Source organism: Conger conger, chromosome 6 (assembly GCF_963514075.1).
Source record: "Conger conger chromosome 6, fConCon1.1, whole genome shotgun sequence".
NCBI lineage: Eukaryota > Metazoa > Chordata > Actinopteri > Anguilliformes > Congridae > Conger > Conger conger.
In genome coordinates this window covers 40,219,488-40,240,955 of record NC_083765.1, presented here as the reverse complement: position 1 = coordinate 40,240,955, position 21,468 = coordinate 40,219,488, and the positions used below count along the sequence as shown (strand labels likewise).

The following is a 21,468-nucleotide window of genomic DNA, read 5'->3' as shown; positions in this document are numbered from 1 at the left end:
TTTAATTTGCTCAAACTCTGTTTGTATTGCGTATGTCAATTTATCCAATCTCATCAATCGAATGGTTGACTTCATGAACACAAAAGCACCAAAGCCATTTATGTTCAAGTTTCTGCTGTATTTGACAACATTTCAGCACATGTAAACAGCCTAACATGTTGGCACGGTTTTCCAGTTGGCAACCAAATTCATCACATTCTCAATGAACACAATTCTGACAGTGATAGCGATTATCTGTGCACATTACATTACACATTAATTCATCTACAGTCTCATGACTTAACCCCCCTCTGCCAAGCATGCTGTAGAGATAACCCCGTTCTTGTAAACAAACAAAAAATGTGAAAGGAAAAAAAAATCTAATCTTACAGGTTCTGAATATATGGATCATCTCTGTGTGCCTTCACCATTCTGTAGTGCTCTTTGACTGTCGTCATGGATGCGATTTCTCCGGATTAAATCAGGAAATACTGAACGTGAACAGATACAACGGGGACACCCTCTCCTACTATCAGCTCCGAGACTGCGAAAGTGTGCAGTTACGACGTACCGAAGGCCTATATTATCTCTGGTTGAGACTTTTAAGGTCGAGGGGAAAAACAAACAAACATACGTATCAGTATTTCCTGATGAACCGCGGGAGAATGGCTTCCCCGGAGCTCAGCTCTTCACCTTCTTCCCGTAACTCTCCACCAGTTCCTCGGTGATGCTGTCGTCAGCCGCCACATCGGCGGAAACCGTTTTCCCCACCAGCTGGTAAATGTCCTCGGGAGGCACGCCCTTCGGCTCGGCCACCTTCACGTCCAGCATCTCTATGGTGAGGGCCGCGCCCTTCGGGATGTCCGTCTTGGCCACCACAGACTTACCCAGCTGGGGAAAGAGAGAAATCAGGATCAGGGGCCTAGCTCTGGAGCATTCTGGCCGGACCTGGGGTTATGACCAGCAACACCAGCTGGTCGCAACATAAAATGGGAAAACATTTATAAAAAGAGATTAATATATTTTAAAAGGTCCCAAAATAGGAAAGATTGGCATCCTCATTTGAGGTCCCTCTTCATTTGACGTCAGACAAATAGACTCTCCGCCCTTCCCCGAAAGATCAGTTTCACTCGTGTATATGTAATATCACGGAGGCTACTGCTGCTCCAACTTCTGTTTCAGATCATCTTTGAGGCCCACCTTATCTTAAAGACCAGGCTCTAGATTGAGGCCTCCCTCATCTTAAAAACCAGGCCCTAGATTCAGGCCTAGATTAAGGCTCCAGATTGTGGCCTACCTTATCATGGCAGGCCTTCTCGCAGGGCAGCATCTGCTTGATGCCGGTGCCCAGGGCTCTCTCCACGGTCCGAATGGAATTCACCAGCTCTGCCAGCTCCTCCGGCAGCAGCGAGGCCTCGTGGTCGCTGCCCTTCCAGGTCTTATCCAGGGTCACGTGGCGCTCTACCACCTTGGCCCCCAGAGCCACCGCCCCCACCGTGATGCAGATGCCAGACTCGTGGCCGGAGTAGCCAATGGGAATGTCCGGAAACTCCTTCTGGTACTCCTTCAGTCAGGGAAGGGAAACGGTTACATGAGCAAATAAAGCAAATGAGGAAATGAAATAAGTTAGTCATTATGCACGTAAAGTAAGCTAGTAAGTGCGGAGGTGTAATAATTACTGCAAAGTAAACAAAATGAATACAAACTGCTCATCGTCATTCAGTAGTAGCCTATGGGGGGGGGGGGGGGGGGGGGGGGGGAAGGCCCGAGTGGCCAATGGCAATATGTGGAAACTCCTTCTGGTACTCCTTGAGTCAGGGAAGGGAACAGGTTACATGAGTAAATATGTAAAGTAAATAAGCCAGAGCGTATGCTTGTAAAGCAAGTAAGTAAAGTAAATAAGCCAGACAGTAAGTAAAATTAGTTAAATAAGTCTATCCATCAGTCAGCTAAAGTGATTGTATATGGGGTATATTGTTAATTGGGTAGTTAAAGTGATTATTGTGGTGTATAAAAAGTGCTACTATACAGTACATTCACAGCCATGTCAACTGTTCCCCTTGTTTAAAAAATCCACAGTATTTTTTTTTTCCCCAAATCACACTGCAGTTTGATAAAAGGGAGGCCTGAGTGTGATTTTTAGGACAGGTTTTTAGAAGGTGTTAGAAGGTCTTACAGTGATGACCCTCAGGTTGACGTCCTCGGCCTCCAGTGGATAGGCGCTGGTGCACTGCAGAATGCAGAAGTTCTGGTTGTGCTTCTTCACAGTCTGGTAAACGCGGCGCATAGTCTCCATCGACTGCATCCCACTGGAGACCACCATGGGTCTATCTATCACAGACACACAGGACCGAGGTGATGAGTCATATCCCAATATCCGACTGGTCTGTGTCAAAGTCTTTTTCTGGTTTCAAAAAAGTAGTTTGGTTTTGCACTCAAGAATGAATTAAAAACCTCCTTTATTTCTTCTCCTGATATAAATATCTGGAACACTTATTGTTCTTGGCCATTTTGGCCAGGAATCCCTTGTAAAAGAGATGTAAATCTCAATGGGACTATTTCCTGGTAAAATAAAGGTTAAATAAATGATGGTTTGGAGAAACTAACGCAACAGCGACCTGGTGTTATATGATTGACTGAAAGCCAAGTTGGTGTAAACATATTGTGCCCCATTACTCAAGGTTCCCAGTTACAGCGGGCAAATTACTGTCCCCAGCTCAAACCCTAGCTGCAGTATAGCTCACCAACAATACCATAGATGTAGGAGCAAACCGTTCACAACATTAAGTGCCTTTAGCAACCCAAAATAAGTATTATTGTGGTTCGTAGATTCAGCCCTGGGCAAACATAGGCAGATATTCAACCTGGCTTACTTTTCTTGGCCGTCACCTCCAAGTAAGGGAAGTTGTTGGTGTCCCCTGAGCCAACCTTGAAAAACGGTACATCAAGCTCATGGAGAAACTCGACGGCCTTCTGTTAACACAGATAAGTACCTTAAGTTGCATCAACAAATAAAGTGCAATTAAAAACAACGTTGTTAAATAAAATACAATAAATATAAAAATGTCACACTGACATAGTGCCGCTGTGACAAATGACTGGAGCCACATGCCTGTCTGAATTATATCAAGAGCTGAGGTATTGTGTTAAAAAAATGCATCTTGGAGGGTCCTTAAGGTTGGCGAGAGGGAGACTGGCTTACACACTCTAAAACCATTGCATTAAGCAGTTATTATGCACATTCCTGCTTCAGAAGAAGATATTATCAGGCTTACAAATGGCAGTCCAAATTAACTCTTACAAGTTAGATTCCATAATAGCTACACTGAATCAGGCGAAGACAACGTCGCACTATTATTAAGCAAAGCGTTAGGCGGTTGTTTTATATTTAGCAGAAGCATGACGAGCAAACAGTAAAGCGCACATAAACAACGCCCATTCATTCATACCTCGTCCATTCCCGAAGCCGTGAAGAATATACCAACTTCTTTCGCATATTTTTTCAGCTCGCGGTATTGCTCGTGACTGAACTCCAGGTGGCGCTTGTGCTCCCCATAAGTCTTTCCCCAGGAGTTCTTGGAGGTGTAGGGACGTTCAAGGGCCCGCTTGTTAAACTTGAACTCAAGTTCACTCTTCTGAAATTTGGCACAGTCTGCTCCACAATCCTGTCAAAGATTACATATAAGTGGCCTACACAAAATAAATATAAAGGATATGACAAAAATACAATTTAAAGGGATTCTCTTCGCCAAGGTCCCATAGGCTACTTTCAGAGTTTGATTTAGCTTCCTGTAATTTACGTTACTGATTGCATTTAGTTATCATATCCTTTTGCAAACATCCTACAACACATACAACCTGAGGATAGTGGAAATCGTTAGTGATGTAAATCGTTAATTGATCAGTTACAATTGCCTTGTATTTTCCACATAATCAGGTAATAATGTAGTAACCAGTGGGTCTGCGCACGCATGGAATCAAGGTAACCATTCATTCGCATGTTATCCAAATTCAGCTTTCAAAGCATAATGGGAAATGACAACTAAAAACTACATCATGGGTAAATACGTATATTTCATTGAGCCCTGCTAATTCAGCTACACTTCTAGTTTTATATTGGTGCGTACCGTATATCCAATTATCTGCATTAGGCTATATAATACGCTGCCTAATATAACCAAGAATCCGATCTGTAGCCAACACTCAAACGATCAAACGAGCTGCGTTATTTAGTCAGCGTACCAATACAAATATCACAGGGATATGAATGGATTAAATTACTTGCTAGATAAGTGTAGCTAATAAATTGAACGTTCTTTACCGACTCTACGGACTATCCAAATCAAGTGCTGCATTTCAGCTTACAATTCAATTAATAAATATAATATTGACACTTCTAGCCAAACAATTTTGCTAACAAGCAATAAGATAGCCGGTTGGACATGCCAGCCAGTTAATTTTACCTTAACCATCTTGATCATTTTCTTGGCAATCTCAATGTCGCCCTGGTGATTTTGCCCAATTTCGGCGATAATGAAACAAGGGTTGCTGCCCCCGATCATCCTGCCTGGGCAAAGTTCGAATTCAAGAGACATCTTCGAGATACGCGTGGTTTGTTAATTTAGATTAAATGTACGTTGCAGTATTGTAGCAACTAACAAACACAGCGCATAGGAAGAACCGAGCCGACTGACTAACTTGACGAGTTGAAGAGGAAGTAGCAAACGCGGCCAGCCTACATGCATGGTCTGCGGGGCTTCTGAATGGACCGTCGTACCGTACGTCAGAGGGCGGTGCCTTTACATACAGAATAATCCTGTTTCTTGACTCGGATGGAACACGGGAAACACTGTATTATTCGCATATTTGTCGTCCGACCTGATCCCCCGTAATATATTTACAAAGGTTGATGCCCAGCAAGAGTTTCTCATTCCACTGTCGCAAACCAGTTGACACGTGGAACCGCAACATTTAAAGCGACATACACACATTTTCATTTAGTCTTTTCTTAAATAAGCACAGTTCACAATAGTTTCTTCTTACACTATAGTTTCTTCTTACAGTAGATTTTGGACGAGCCAATTATAAATCTTGGTTTTTGTATGAAAAGACAACGTGTATTTATTGGTCAAAATTTTCAGTTACAGTATGAAAAGACAAGTCGTATTAAAGTTGAAAACTGTGGTTGTTACAGTTGTTACAGTAGCAGTTGCGAGTCAATTGCGGGTCAGCTGTTGGGTAGCACCTGCTTCCTCCTTATCGACTAGACAGTACAGTACTGTACACCCCCCCCCTCTCTCTCTCTCTCTCACTCTCTCTCTCTCACACACACACACACACACACACACACACACACACACACACACGCACAAATTGCAATTTTCAATCATTTCGGTTTGAGCTGTCCTTAAATGAAGTAGACCCTTCTGTTTAGCTTCTTCTCTTACTTGACAGCACGTCAGGCACACATTTTGTGGTTCTAATAACTTTCACAAAAGTCTATTCACCAACATCTACATTATTAAACATTTGTTATAACCATGCCCTGTTTGAAGAAATATAATTAAAAATGCAAAGCGATATTTATTTAATACCGTAGGTAGGCCTAGAGCAGTACAAATGTTAATTCGTGTTTGCATTGAATGAATGTTACTTATTTCTCAAATACCTACAAATACGACGCCCTTGACTACGACTAATATTCTTTATTGGGCCTAAGATTATTCGCATAACACTGTTCATGAAAACCACATTTAACATATCTAGAATGACAACTTAAATCATACAGTCAATATCACCACAGCATATTTACAATTTGTTTTAATCAGATGTGCCTTATTGATTTACAATATTTGTTAGAACAGTCTATCACCCAGGAAACTCAAAACCTCTTAATCAATTTCTGAAGGCATAAGTAGCCTAGGGCCCTATATGACCCCACAATAACACATAACCTAAATGACAGTAATATTGCCCAGTCTCCAACCTAGTACATCTACCGCTGTGCATTGCTCAAACTCAGCATTATTCCTCTTGTCGACGTCCCAGTGCATATTGTCGGTCATGGGACACGTACGTGCCAGGTTGAAACATTTAATTGGTTCATCCGAACGTTAGATGCTGATTGATTGGTTAAGAGTTCCGTCCATCACCATTATGTGTATCTGATTGGCTATGGTCACGCTTCCGCTTCGTTTCATAGCCTCCGTTCTAATTTCCTTCCTCCTCCTCCTTAGCTCGTATTGACCTACCCTGCCAACAGTGTCCGCACCGAAAGCTTTTTTGTTTTCCCCTTCCCCTTAGCAGTATAGTTACTTTTAGGTAGAAAAACATGGACGATTTCGACATGCTGAGCGCTTCCCCGCCAGCCGCCGGGAATGGGGTCGGTACGGAAGAGGACCCCGCCGCAGCTTTCTTGGCCCAGCAGGAGAGTGAGATCGCAGGGATCGAGAATGACGAGGGATTCAGCATCCTGGACAGCGGAGAGGTCCCGGACTCCCTTACCAATAATATCGAGGTGGAACCAGATGCAGACGGTAGGGACCCGAAAACGATTTGCCAGATCACAAAATAAACTCCTATGCGTCTGCGAAAAGTTAGTCTAGTAACTTAGTTACCGTAAAGCACATGTACTGCGAACCAAAGAAAGTTCACGTCAGCCAGCTAGATTCACTGTATAGATTGGATCTGCTGACCTGCCAATTTAGTTTATCCTAAAAAACAGAAGGTCGGGGAACGAGGGTTTAAGAAGGGTATTTGCTGTACTTTGTTGAATTTTTTTTAAAATGTTGATGTGGGTTTTTTATTTAAGCCAAAGCCTATTGATATGTGCTGATAAGCGTAAACAGGAAATACTACTCCCGTCATTAGCCAGCTAGCTACTCGGTATCGTTATAGCTATTCCTCATAGCTATACAGTAGCTTGCTAAGAGCTCAATCTGAACTCCTAAATCATTTACGAACTGGATATCTATTAAACCCCAGTATCCAACATTATATTTGCGCGTTAATGGTGAAACGAGGATTATTATCATAAATTACATATGTTCTTGTCACTTAGCCGTGAGGTAATATTGCCGCAAAATAATAGCTGGCCAGCTGATACTTTGTCCCTGTGTATAGGTTGTGCAGAGTAAGCCATTTACGGCTTACTCTGCACGGATTGCAGTTTGAAGGCATTGTTCAATTCATTGGTCATGTGCATGTTTGATTTCAGGCTTGAGTGAAGAAACATAATGCATCGGAGCTGTTGACTGTATTTCAGACTCACTGAATGTTTATGTACGTTTTGCATACACAAAATCCATAGAATGTGTGTCAAATGCCTTATTTGTCAAACCTGGTGTACTAGGTAACGTCCGAGCCAACCACATCCATGTAGCCAGTTGTATACGGCAGCCGTCATGATGACCTTTGGACTGGGGAAGTGAAGGTGTTAAGTCTACAGGAAGTTAGGCCATTGGTGAAGAATGTCAAAGAAGCCAACTTGTTTAAAGGACTGTGTCGAAAGCAGTGGCTCAAGTACTCTAACCAGGGTGTTTTCATTGGTCCCTGGTGAATTATTTCTCCAGTTTGTGTGTGTGTGTATACTGTGGCTGGGAGTTGCAGTTTCCAAATGTAACGTTCAGATAATAGCTGTCCCAAAGTCCCAAACTCCCTGAAGCCGTTGGTCTTGTTGCCCTGCGTCACCGAGGAGACGCTTGCCCCTCACGAGGACCTTCCCTGAGGTTGCAATTATTACAACAACGTTCAGAAAATGTTTCCAATGATGCACTGTAATGAGAGAAGGACCTAAAAGACCACATACACCAAGAATATTTAAATAAGGGGGCCTTATTGACTGCCACATCTCAGCACCTGGAGACCAAGGGGGTATATCACAAAGCAGGATTACTGTGTTAGCTGGATAAATTCAGAGTAAATGCCTGAATAGCTGTTTTTGCTTCAGTCCATGTTCCAGTTTTGGAAGGTTTCCAGGTTTTCCAGCTAACTCGGTATAGTCCTGATTTTTCTTACATACTCCAAGAACAAGAGCATGAACTTTTGTACCAATTGCTTTTTTTAAAAAATTTTTATTCATTTTTTTTAAATGTCCTTGTTGCTGGTGTTGGCAGAAATGCAGTGTGCTCCGGAGGAACAGAACTGCAGAGCACAGCACCACTCTTCCTCTGGTGGAGCGGTGTGACCTTAGAGCGGCAAGAGGGGCCAGAGGGGCCAGAGGGGCCGGACACAAATAACAGAGCGGCAACCATGTTGTTTCCTCACAGTGCGTGCAGCAGAGATGCTCAATTTCCCCCTCGCCACCCGTCATTTGAGACCAATGTCTCTCCCTACCGCCAGGAGTGAATCTCAAATGTCTGCACCGAAACCTTTTCCGCGAACACAACGACCGCCACACAGATGCTAGGGTCTAAATTAATAATGAAGCGATATCTTGTGTCGGTTATGGGGGATAGCCACACTGAAATATGCCTGGGAGAGTTTCAGCTATTGTGTTTTGAGAATATTTGGCCAAGTTTTCTATAATCATGTATATAACAGTATAGGCCCACTGTGTGAGAACAATCGGGTTTGGTGTCAAAGGTCATTGCAGTTGGGGGGCATAGGCAGTGATTAACAGCAACTTTATATCACACACACACACACACACACACACACACACACACACACACACACACACACACACACACACACACACACACGTTTGATGTAGTTGAGCCAGAATGTCAACCTTCAAATTTACATTATGCTGTGAATGAAAATGCACTGAGGGTACTTCCTGTTTCTTCTGACCTATCGTAGGTCTGGGTATGTGAATATTGCGAATTGCGAAGATAACGCAAAACCATAATCTCTCATATAACCATAATTCAAATATGCTGCAGTACGCCTGTACTACACTACACCCACAGTCGCCTGTGCAGACAAGGCGGTCTGTCTGAATGCGTTTGCGTCCCTCTGTTGAAGGGCACTGCACTCTCGTAATCTGCTCTGAGGCAGAAGTGAAGTGAAGGGTAGGTTTCTTTAGGACTGCGTGGCAGCCGAGGGCCGTAGATGAGCCCCGGGCTTGCTGTGCAGAAGACTGGGGTGATCCACAGCTATCTGGCGCTGCGATAAAGCCTCGCTCCTGCCTTCTGCAGGACGGCCTTGCTGGAGCCTCCCTCCTTCCCTCCTCTCCTCCTCCGCTCCTCTCCTCCTCTTCCTTCTATGGCAGTGATCTTCATTCCTGGTCCTGTTGGGCCACAGGGTCTGCTGGCTTTTTGTTTTCATTTTAATATCGGCAACCACTTCCAATCCCAAGAAACCAGGGGGGTTTATCACAAAGCAGGATTACTGAGTTAGCTGGATAAGTTCACCGAGTAAAACCCGGAACAGTCGTTTTCTACTTCAGTCCATTGTTTCATTTTAGGAAGGGCTCTGGGTTTTACTCAGTGATTTTATCCAGCTAGGTCAGCATACTGCCTATTGATATACCCCCCAGATGAGGTGAGTTAACTCGACTGCTTTAATTGGTCAATGAAGTGCCGCGTAACAACAAAAAACGGCTCTGCAGGACCGGGTATGAAGATCAATGTTCTTTGAGGTTTCTTCCACCCATGCACTTAATTAATTAAATTAATTAGCTCTACCTCCTGGCTGAAGAATTGTGATTGGAACAAAACACTGGGGAGGACATTTGGTATAGTTGAGCCACAATGTCAATCTCCAAATTGAAATGATGCTGTTATTTCTCGAGAATGAAAATCCACTGGGGAGGACGTTTACTTTCTGAACCTGGATTTTACAGCTCTGCGTTTCACAACTTGGGCATTACCACCCTCAGCTGATCTGGAGTGTGAATTGTGGAAACTTCGTAAAACTGGCCTGTGCACATTCCATGAGCCTGACTGGTCTTTTACAAAACCAGGACGGTGTGCATCCCTGTGGACCATTCTGAAGCCAGGGGGCACTGTTTTGAAAGATGTCAGCTTTAACGCCTACTTTTTTTGTGACTCGTCTGCTGAAGAAGGCTGGGAAGGAACTTTGTATTAGTAAAGCATAGGCCACCCTCGTACTGGATCAAGCATTAGGAAACTACTGTGTGTGAAATAACTCCCGTTTAAACTGCCCTTTTTAGTAGTCGTAGTAGTACAAAGAAGTAGTAGAAGAAGAAAAATGATTGCATTTAATATACAGCTTTTCATCTCATGATTTCAAAGCCCTTTACAGTCAAAGGGGAAACTCGCCTTCACCACCAAAGTGTAACCTGCACCTGGGTGATACGCGGCAGCCATTTTGTGCCGGAACACTGAACACACATCGGCTGATGTGGAGAGAGAGGGAACTGGTGAACCAGTGAATGTGGGCAGGATACAGGAATGAAGTCCCCTTCGAGGGAAAGATCATTCACCCTGTTTGTGTCACATAGAAATGGTACAGAATGAGTCTTGTTTCGAAGGATTTTGCAACAAGCAGCTAAATTGATTTTATTTTTATTTTTTCCCCCTCACAGCTGATGCAGTTGATGCAGTCGATGCAGTTGATGCCATCGATGCAGTCGATGGACCAGTAAATGGAGAAATACACGAGGTAAAGTATCTTACCGCTTGTCCTCATCAGGGACGGCGTTGTAGTGGCTCGTGAGCTGATCTCAGCAGGGATTTGAAATAAAGATTTCAGGTTTTAATCTCCTTTTCAGTTATATATATGTGTACGTGTATATATATTATATATATATGTGTGTATATGTATATGTAAATGTGTGTATGTATAATGTGTGTGTGTGTGCGTGCGCGCAGGAGGAGGAGAGTAACTGCCCGTTTGACACGGTGTCTGTGCATGTGTGTGTTGTATGTATGTGTGTGTGTATAATGGGTGTGTTATGTGTGTGTGTAATGTATGTGTGTGTAATGTGTGTGTAATGTGTTTGTAGGAGGTGGAGGAGAGTAACGGCTCGTTCGACACGTACGCCGCCATCTCCAGCGCTGACCGCCTGCAGGCCGAGCCCGAGAGCCTGCGCAAGTGGAGGGAGGAGCAGCAGGAGCGCCTGGAGGCTCTGGGTGAGAGATCTACTGATTCCAGATCAGTCTCTGAGGGCAAGGCGATTGGTGCTGGGTGAGAGTGCTAGCCTTTTAGCTGATCTCAGATCAGTCCCTGACGGCAGGGTGATGGGTGCTGGGTGAGAGAATAAGCCTTTTAGCTGATCTCAGATCAGTCCCTGACGGCAGGGTGATGGGTGCTGGGTGAGAGAACAAGCCTTTTGGCTGCTCTCGGATCAGTCCCTGACGGCAGGGTGATGGGTGCTGCGTGAGAGAACAAGTGCTTTAGCTGATCTCAGATCAGCTCGTAACAGCAGGGTGGTGGGTGCTGGGTGAGAGAACGAGCGTTTTTGCAACAAGCTGCAATTGTTTAAGTTAAGAGGAGGATGGGGCTCTGTCAGGATACTCTGAGCAGAGTCCTCCATCCCTCCCTCCCTCCTTTCCTCTCTGCCTTCCTTCAACATTTCCCTGGTGTGAAGTGGGTCAGCTTTGAGCAGGTGAGGTTTCTGCCATGTCGTTTTCACCTGCACAGGCTCAGTAGATCAGGGCCCTGTTCCACAAAGCAGGTTTCCTGAGGTAGCTGGATAAACTGCACTTATTAAAACCCTGAACAGCTCTCTCCTAAGTCACAGATTACTCTGCAGGGTACATGTTCTTATGTGTGAAGTCACGTCTAGCACTTGGAACTGTACTTCCCTCTAGCGTCTTTCAGCACAGTTGTCCCAGGTTGTGGTTATGCACTTTGTTATATGCCGCTCTAGATAAGAACGTCTCTGAAGTGCCTGTAATGTAAAAATTACTTTGAAGTGACATCAAGAAAACCTTGTCCTCCTTTCTTCCTCCCCTTCCATTCTTTCTCACACCTCCTTCTTCCTTTTCCCTGCCTATCTTTCCCCTCTTCCTTCCTCCTGAACCTCCCCCCCCCCTCCAGATGAAAACTCGCGCACGCAGGAGGCTGAGTGGAAGAGCAAGGCGAAGGCGGAGCTGGAGGAGTGGCACAATCGGCAGAACGAACAGCTGGAGAAGACCAAAGTCAACAACAGGTAAAAGACCCGACCCCAACAGGAAGAGGACCCGTCAACTTCCCCTTCGCTCGCCTCACAGCCCACAGGACGGAGTGAGACCGGTGTCTACGCCTGTAGTGTGTAGTCTGAAAGCCAGTTTATAGTTTATGGCCAGTATAGCGTCAGTGTCACTTGACTGAAATCGCAAAATGTTCCGGAAACGTTCTACTGTCGTCATCATCCTTAGCAAAAAGTATTAATGCACTGTAGTTGTCCAGAGTATAAACCAATCCTTTCAGCGACCAGCCACATCCACTGCATGTCTTTGGTCACAGAGACACTCTGTCGCTGGACTGTAAACTGCCATTTCACAAATGGAGGATGAAACGCACTCGCATAGCAGTGAACTTGGTAATATGCTTAGACCTGGGTCAGATACACAATCTAAACAAGTATTTAGATGCTGGAGAGAATTTAAAGACATTCGGGACATCCCTGGGAATTTTTAAAAAACCATACAGTCACATGAAACCAGCATATTGTAGTAAACAGTGGTAAAAATCTGTTTCTTTGAATAGTGGGTTATAGTATTTTAAATGAATATTAACCCAGCTCTGATTATGCTTTGGTTATAGGAAGCAGAAGCATTTTTATGACAGATTAAGTACGTTTAAAAAAAACAAAAAAACTGCTGGCTGTCTTGCATTTGATCTCAGAACTTCCATTTTCTAGAATAGTTTTAGTAGTTTTAGATGTGCCTCTAATGATCCCACTACTCATATGAACCCGTTTGGTTCAGGCAGAAATTGACACCTGGTCATTGGCTAGGAGTGAGAGCCTTTGTGGTCTCAGCGCATAATTTACTGCTACATACTTAAGGAGTACAGACAGAAACTCCTTAGGCAAACCAGGGTGTAACACAGAGGGTTTGGTCTCCCGAGGGATAAACTGTCTCTGACGTTTGTGTGTTTGGGTTGTGTTGTGTGCGCATGTCCACTTTCTCCTGTATTTTTCTCTTCCTCTTTTTACCACTTTCTCTCTTTCTCTCCCACTTCCTGCTTTCCTGTGGGACTGCACTGTGTCCAGGGTGCTGGACGAAGATTTCTACAAACAGCCCTTCTCTGAGCTCATTGGTTATGTGTATGTTGCTAAAACTAACGCCCTTTCCGCTCACACACTGTTAACATCACATTATTTAACACCCTTTTCCCCCTTTTAAAAATCTTTATCTTTGGTGACGCTTTTATGTTGGAGCATAAATTAACTTGTGTTTACTGAGTTAAGTACACAGCTACTTGTGTGACCACTACTTTGAATTCAGTGGTAAGAACTATGAGACAAAAGTCAGTTGGTACAATGTAAATACGTTTTACAGCCCGTTTCTTAGTACTTGAAATCAAAATAGTTACCTAGTAATTATCTGGTACTTACCCAATAAATACTATAATTAATGGGCTGTAAAATAGTGTTACAAAATTTATCATTCTTCCGTCTCATATCAGTGAAATTATGTTAGGTCTGTGTAGCTAGTAGCGTCCATTTTGTGCTGTAGAAACAGTGCATCCAGGGACAGTGTGTGGCTGTGACTGATGTAATGGTGGTGGAGCTGTATTTAATCGCCCGTCTGGGTGCATTTCGTCTCTTTGCCCCCCAATAATTAGCACATACAAGCACAGCTGCACTAGCTCCAGTTTAAATATTCCTGTTCTATATTTAAACGCATGGTTTTAATCAACGCCTATCTGAGACTTCACTTATAGCGGCCCGTTAATGGAGCACTGTAAATCACAGTATTGTCACAGTATCCGTATTAAACAGTGACTTGAGGGAGATGCCCCCATCTTGCTTATTATAGTGTTAAAGTTCTTCATCAAGATATTTCACATTCTGTTCCATATTGTCTCATCTTTTATGTATTTCTCCCCAGATAAGTCACCTTATACCTTTTTTGAATTCAATATGTATTGAAATCTATTTGTTCTTGTCAAACTACATGACTGCAATTAGATCAAATGTATTGTACACTCTGCTTCTTTTTCGATGACTTGAGTGTTAAACTGCAGTATTTTGAATGCAGGAATATAAAAATACTAAGCAGTTTCCGACTAGCATATGCAGTTGTGATTTGATCAATGTTGTGATTATAAGTAGACCTGTAGTTTGAAGCAACTGTTTCTCTGCTCAACCTGGATGAACTACTCAAGACCATTGCTTCCAGCTAACATTGTTACATATTGTTAATATTGTTAATATTGTTACAATGTTCAGTGAAGAACATTCAAATCACATGTGATCTTACACCTTAAATCAGCGCTACTCAACTCCTCATCCTGCGGGCCGCAGTGTCTGCAGGTATTTGCTCCGATTGTGCGCTACACTCTTTTGCGATTTCACTCTTGGCCTGGTTCAGATAATAAGCGAGTTGGTGAAATCAGGTGGTGTAGTGCACAGTAGGAGCAAATGCCTGCAGACACTGCGGCCTGCAGGATGAGGAGGTGAGCAGCACTGCCTTAAAGGGTTCATGCACTCCCTTGGTCATAGAATAGCACTGATCTGGAATCAGTTTTCCCTAGTTCTAAGACCATGTCCATTTGTGAGCCAAAGGGAAAAATGGCTCTCGATCACCTTTCCTCCTCTCAGAAATATGAATATGGGTCCCCCGTCGTTGAAATTGGAATGCACATCATCGTAACACTGGGTACAGTGTGTGCACCAACCGCTGAACAGATCCAGTTGCGGGGTTTAGGATACACAGTTGCTTCAAACGCCAGGAACGAGATCATGTAGAAAGCACAGTCTGTAGTGGAGAAAAGCTTGTCGTTGGTTAATTAGCATTAATTAGACATCTGCTTCCTGCTTAGCCTTGCCCGCAGTGATACTGCCCTCACCTGTAATTGAGCTCGTTTAAGCCCCTCCCATGCCAGAACAGCACTTTATTTGCCAAATAAATGGCTCATTCCAATCGCTTGTTTTTCTCCTATTTTTTTTATTTTACTTGCTCCTGACCCGGAAATCGATCGAGCCATCTTTAACCCCTTAAATGTTCCCTCTAGGAGCTAAAAGTAGAAGTTAGGAAATCCCAAAAGGAAATCGTTTGAGCAAGAAAACCTCAGCGGAAGTATTTTATCAGAATGCCTGGCGTATAAATGATCGACCTGTCGATCCGCCTCTCCCCATATTCCTCGCGTCTGCCTCGTCTGTATCTGAACTGACATTTGAAATTTCCATTCAATTTGCCGAATTCACGTTTTTCTCGATTTCCCCGTCTTCATTTATTTTTCTTGACGCTTTTACTGCCCTCGCCCGATGGGCGGAGCCAGGAGTAGAAAAGGAGAAAGAAAAAGAAAAGAGTAGGGGAAAATAAGCCATTGGAATGAGCCCAAAGCCATAGCTGCAGACTAAGCCCTGTAGAAGCTTCCAGAACTGACCTGGGTTGGGTTGTAGGAGAAGGGCATGCCTGGCTTGTGTCATCTGCATAAAAGCTCATTTATTTTTCATTCCCTTCCTCTGGATCTGACCTCTGATCTATTTCTCCTTTTGTTTTGTCTTCTCCTTCGCACCCCTAAGCACACACATTAACCATCCTTGCTACCGCCTAGACCAGTTAAGTACAAACAAAAAAATAAAGTGAAAGAAATGTAACATATATTCATAACTGCCAAATTAAGGCGTGTTTCCCCCCCCCCCCCCACTTATGTTATTTTTTGTTTCCTTTTCCTGTCCACTGCCTAGTTAGGAGCTGGGTGTTCTCTTTGTGGTGGTGCTGTGTTGGTCCCGCGAGTCCTGTGCGTTTCTGTACTTCCTGTGACGTTGGATCTCCATTGGCTTCTCATTCCCATCGCTGTGTGTGTGTTGTAGTTTTAGAGCGCTCCTTTTTCTGTCTCAGAGAGAGGGCAGGGCAGGGTACGTTGGGACCAGATCTGGGTCTGTTACGTAATTGTTTTGGATTCAAATGCTTTTCTGTCCTCGACTGATCTTGCCTGGTAATTGAGGCAGCCAAGAGGACAAGAAGGTGGGGTTTGCACTTTGAGAGTATTTCATTCTGATACACCAGACAAGCTCAGTAAAGCATAGAAAAGTATTTGAATGCAAAGCGATCATGTAATTGACCCAGTTCTGATTGGGACAGGACAGGTTGGTAACACAGTTTGGTTTGTGCTGAGGTGTCTTTTTCGGTCTGTAGTTCAGACTGTTTAATTCGTTTAATTTTCATTGTCCTGTTGTCAGGGCATCCTCCTTTGACCTGTTGCGGTCAGCCCGTAAAAACCGGGAAAGCATTGTATCCGTCAACACCAAAGTTCACAACCTGTTCAGTCTATTGCGAACTTGTCATGGTGCTTTTGAACAACCAAACGGATATTTTACCTTTTGGACTGTGGTGTTCCCCACACTGTAACCACAGTGCACAGCATGGCGAGCTTGGCATCTAAAGGCCCTTTTTTGGTTGCTTAAAAAAATTTACTTGCCATGAAGTTAATAGAATATTCAGTACATTGTTTTGGAGAGGGCAGGGGGGATTTGAAAGAATATTCTATGCAAGTGCAGAGCAAGTTTTCAATCAGTTCTCTGACAAGAACTGAGTTTTTAACAAACCAAGCTGCTTCACGAACAGCAAGTCAGACCAGTACGACTCGGCTGTTTCTGTAGCTCTGAGAAGATTTAGGCAAGCCTGTTCAGAGGGTGGGCGCATGCTTTATGGAATATTCTGGAATTATCATTTTTGTGTTTTGATGTGGGTCACAACTGGGAATTCTGTATAGATGTGGGCATCCGTTCCTGGGGTTTGATTGGACTCCTCTCTCCGCTCCCCCCAAAGCAAACAGTTAAAAGTTAGCACTCAAAACCTCACTTGCATATTAAAATGTAATAGCAGGTACTGCTAGCCGCTTGGCGCAGACCCAGAAGCACAATGCAGTCTTACCCGGATTGTGCAGAAAACATTTAATCTCAGCTAAACTGCAATTTTTAATCAGGCTGTTCTAAATTGATTACTGAGCTTTGAAGCCAGGAGTCTGGCTTCAGTGAGCGATGGAGGGGGTGGAGCTGGGTGTGTAAAGGGGGTGGAGACGGTCCCCCAGGGACCGGGGGCCCGGGCCCTCTCTGACGGCGTCTGCCTGTCCCTCCAGAGCGGCGGAGGAGGCCATGGTGTCGGAGCTGGATGAGGGAAACCCCGGGACGGAGTGGGAGCGCGTGGCGCGACTCTGCGACTTCAACCCCAAGTCCAGCAAGCAGGCCAAGGACGTGTCCCGCATGAGATCTGTGCTCATCTCTCTCAAACAGTCCCCCCTGGTGCGCTGAGCCCGCCCCTCGGACCAGGCCCCGCCCATTCCCTGCACAGCCCTGCCTCTTCCCTGACTAGGCCCAGCCCACTCCCAAACATGCCCCGCCTACCCCATGAACAGGCCCTACCTCCTGCCTGCGCAGCCCCACCTATGTCCTGACCAGGCCCCGCCCCCTACATGCACAGCCCTACATGCAGCCCCACCCATGCCCTGACCAGGCCCCGCCTCCTCCCTGCACAGCCCCACCCATGCCCTGACCAGGCCCCGCCCACCCTGGAAACACTACAGCTGCTAGTTAATGCAATATCTTAACCAGCTCAGAAATGTGTGGCTGCTCCTTTGTTGGACCAGATCCCCCTCCATATTTTAAAGAGAGAAGGATTGAGTGTGGCTTTTTTGTTTTGTTTGTCTTCTATTCTTTTAAGGACCAAACTGAATAAATAGTGTGTTTTTTCCATTAGACTTGTGGAATTGTGACATTTTACAATCTATGCATTTTTCCCCTACTGAACATCCCAGGGCTAATAGTACACACGTGTGACAGGTTTGTGAAGCGTGTCTGTACAGATCATGTATGTACTCTGTGTGTGTGTGTGTGTGTGTGTGTGTGTGTGTGTGTATCTGTGTGCACACACGTGAAATAAGAGCTGAAATCCAGTGGTTATCCTGATCAGAACTCCCTTGTTGCTTCTAGTTTTTTCTGTCACATCGTTAATCTGAATTTCATCAAGAATAAAGAATTATGAAGCCCAGTTCGGTCTGATCATAGTTTGTGAACGAGCCCCTTGTTTACATGTATTAATTCGGCAGACAGTTTTATCCAAAGAAACCTACAATGAATGCATGGCAAAGGTCAGTGGAACGGCTACAGAACCCAGGTCAGATGAGGTAAGCGCTATCCATAGCCCTGAACTCCAGGTCTAGTTCGTATGGTGATCATAAGCCAAGTACATTTATGGAGGTGAGGCATGACAAGAGATATGGTGGGGTGGCTCTTTAAAGGCTGCTGATCAAATGAGCTTTCTAGGTGTTCTATACAAGATGGATTTCAACAAAGATTAAGTTAGAATAATGTAGCTGTTCAATCTACTATCCACTCACAAACAAATAACAAAAAAAGTAATAAAACAAGAAATGCAGCCAGTTTAAATCATGAAAAAAGTATTGCTCTCCTACCGTAGGGGTACCACAGCATGGATTCTCTCAAATTCACGAGGACACTAATTTAAAACCTTTTTATTTGTGAACTTTCCTTTCAAAAATGCACCTAGTAGTGTTATGAGAGTAACTAGTACACATACTGTACATACCTTAATTGAGACAGACACTTCTTCCATTACATTCATCTTCAAACTTGCTTTGTTTTTCGGATAATGCTGACAGAGGTACTAAACTCAAGTCAACTGTCTTTAGTTATCTGATGGATAATTTGACCCATGAAATTCAGTTCAACCGCTTTAGAATCGGGACATTTTTAGAGCACCGCTGTTGGTGGAACAGAGTTGAAATGAGTACTGCACTTTATAAGCACAGCTGGCATATAAAAGCTGACTGACTGAACCATCTTGAGTCTAAAACTTCTTGTTGCAAGGTAACAGGAAAGAACATCAGAAATCAAAAGGGGATTACTCCATCATAGCAATGATCAAAAGATACAATTATACATGCATGCAAACATACAGACGGCAGGTAATGGGTAAAGAAAATATTTTAAAAAGGCAAAAACAAGAATGTTTAACGTTAAAATGGCACGATGCAAAACTGTCACATGCAGAAATCCCAATTCCTCCAGTTTAACATAGAGTCAAAACAAAAAATGATGCAGCGATTGTCCTGGGGTTCTGTGAACATGGAAAACCCAAGAGAATGATCTGCAGGGCCTACACCAAGCATTAAAAACACCCTGTAAAGTCCTTTACAATAAACCGTAAGTCCGTACAATAAACCTCACTAAACACGTACCTCAATTCCCCCCCCCCTCATTCCTATTCCAGAGAAATCCAAAAGCCAGGTCAATCTGTTATAGCCTGTGGTGAATATTAGGATAAAATATTTAGTTTACATGCCGTATATACTAAATTAAGTGAACTCAAAGATTTACTAGTAGTGTAACCCTTAAATCAATCAATGACAAACTAAGTCCACCTGATTATTCACATTTATGGAATGCAAAGACAGTTTATGATCTGTCATATTTATAAAAAGCACTCTCCTTCCAGTGATAAAAGGAATCCCAAGGGTCTGTGAGTCAGCTTGTACTGTAAGATTCTGAGTGGGTGTAGAAATGTTTACGTACACACACACACACACACACGTTACGACACTTCTCCAGTGTGCGAGTGTGGGTATTACCCCACTGACACTACAGCCCCTCCCTCCCAGGGTGAGGACCACGTTTCCATAGCAGCAGGGGTGCACAACTCCGGTCCTGCAGGGGCTGATCTGTGTGCTTGTTTTTGTTCCAACCAGTAACCTTAGTTTTAGTTTTCTGACACTATAAACTACGCTGGTTCACTCCTGTACTTGAGGATATTACACAGTAATATCTTCAGGATAAACGATTGAGCTAATTTAGTAATTAGGTTTGCACGAAGTCCCGAAACGGACTAGCCTGCAGACCCTGCAGCGGCCCACACGCACTCACTGATAGTCGTCTGAGAAAATTCAGGCCATATTATTGAAGTTATTGTCACCTCACTGTTACACAGACGAGCTCTGGTGAATAAAGGTAAAGTACGGGGGACCACAACTCGGATGAATGTTTGTAGCTTCTTGATCCATTGTTAGTGTACAAATTCTGGTACAGAGACAAACAGTAAAGCACACACCAAAGAGCTCCACAGTGGAGAAATGCAGAGGCTAACACCGCACTGAAAATAAAAGCACTTTAAACAAGCTGTGAAACCCCAATGAAAATTAAATAATTAAGTCGTCTCAACATAAAAAATGGAATAAATTAATTAAAAGAAAACTGAATGCCTGAACACATTACCGTTGAAATGGTTCAAGGCAATCGGTTTTAAAATAAACCGAAGTGGGTTTTACATCGAACATAAGACTGGACTTTTGTGCATTTGGTCAGATGCGTTTCAGACATGACATAACAAACCACAATGTATCACCGTACCATGGGTCAGCTGCTTTTACATTGATAAAAGTATACATTAATGTACACAGCATATACAGACTGATATACAGACCATACCATATTATACAATAGGAACCTAAACCATAGTCTAAATAAATAAATTATTTGGACACTTCTTTTTGGATTCCCAAAAACTGGGCACTATGTCACATTGTCACATATCTGTACACTCAAAACCCAGCTTGTCTGTCAGTCAGAACATGCAGCTGCACCATGTCAAATCAAAATGTAAAAAATTAAATTGATTATAATGTTTAATTTAAAAAACTATAAGCAGCAATTAAACAAATATTTTTCCAAACCAAATTCCCATGGTCCCAGAGAGGAGATATTAAATGTGTTTTACACACATACACACACACACACACACACACACACTGGATATTTCTATTTACAAGAACATAATGCACCATATATATATATTAAAAAAATGTTCCTGTGAAGTGTGTGTGTGTCTGTCTGTCTGTCAATTAAAAGCAAGAATAATCCACAAACACAAGTTCAGCAATAACTCAAATTCACCAAACTGAGATTGTGAAGTGTTGCTGTAAAATAAGCTTAGGACAAGTGTTGAATATGGGCCTGTGTCTCTAAAAAGCTCTTTAAATAATTTCAATTTTTTGCCAGAAAATCCCACTGAGGGAACCTGGTCAAAGTCACATAAAACTGAGTTGAGCAGAAGTGTCTACGAGCGTGTATGCATGCGCTACCCCTTTGTGCATCGCAAGAACAAGTTTGCGAAGTTTGCTCTAAAGGGGCCAAGATGGGGGCTGTAGCTGAAGAAAAATCATGCCAACGACATGGCCTTCTTCACCGAGAGAGAGCTCCTTATCCAATCACATCGCTCCGTGCGTCCAGTCCCAGGGCCGTGATTGGTCAGGTTTGGCAGGCAGGGCCGTGGTTGGCTCTAGTATGTCCGGCGGGTGGTGTAATCCAGCACCATGCTGGCAGCGCCCAGGAGAGCAGGCTCTTCTAGGTCAGACGTCACCACCTGTATCCCCTGGGTGGAGCTTAGGGCGCGCTGGCCAATCACCTGC

At 43.7% G+C, this 21,468-nt stretch overlaps 3 protein-coding genes across 9 annotated transcripts in view; 1 reads left to right on the top strand and 2 right to left on the bottom strand.

Moving 5' to 3' along the window:
• Nucleotides 1-97: 97 nt before the first annotated feature.
• Nucleotides 98-4,740, bottom strand: nansa (N-acetylneuraminic acid synthase a). The gene is made up of 6 exons (XM_061246261.1): nt 4,443-4,740; nt 3,429-3,644; nt 2,853-2,952; nt 2,156-2,310; nt 1,277-1,543; nt 98-870 (listed from the first exon to the last, which is right to left on the bottom strand). The coding sequence occupies exons 1-6, from the start codon at nt 4,572-4,574 to the stop codon at nt 661-663; spliced, it is 1,080 nt and encodes a 359-aa protein (XP_061102245.1). The 5' UTR covers nt 4,575-4,740; the 3' UTR covers nt 98-660.
• A 1,432-nt stretch (nt 4,741-6,172) lies between these two features.
• LOC133130974 (clathrin light chain A-like) lies at nt 6,173-18,035 on the top strand. Of its 4 annotated transcripts, none has more exons than XM_061245998.1 (7): nt 6,173-6,515; nt 10,472-10,548; nt 10,892-11,018; nt 11,929-12,040; nt 13,088-13,141; nt 15,569-15,604; nt 15,734-17,114. In XM_061245998.1, the coding sequence occupies exons 1-7, from the start codon at nt 6,311-6,313 to the stop codon at nt 15,735-15,737; spliced, it is 615 nt and encodes a 204-aa protein (XP_061101982.1). In that variant the 5' UTR covers nt 6,173-6,310; the 3' UTR covers nt 15,738-17,114. The 4 variants fall into 4 exon arrangements, with proteins under 4 accessions (XP_061101982.1, XP_061101979.1, XP_061101980.1 ...); XM_061245995.1 differs by lacking the exon at nt 15,734-17,114 and adding an exon at nt 17,128-18,035 and having other exon boundaries at nt 6,174-6,515; XM_061245996.1 differs by lacking the exons at nt 15,569-15,604; nt 15,734-17,114 and adding an exon at nt 17,128-18,035 and having other exon boundaries at nt 6,175-6,515.
• A 468-nt stretch (nt 18,036-18,503) lies between these two features.
• Nucleotides 18,504-21,468, bottom strand: part of LOC133130703 (bifunctional UDP-N-acetylglucosamine 2-epimerase/N-acetylmannosamine kinase-like) — a 28,062-nt gene continuing 25,097 nt past the window's right edge. For all 4 annotated transcript variants that reach the window (XM_061245484.1, XM_061245481.1, XM_061245482.1 and 1 more), the window contains one exon: nt 18,504-21,468. This exon is cut by the window's right edge and continues 106 nt beyond it. In XM_061245484.1, coding sequence (XP_061101468.1) covers nt 21,339-21,468 — 130 coding nt within the window. In that variant the 3' untranslated portion in view covers nt 18,504-21,338.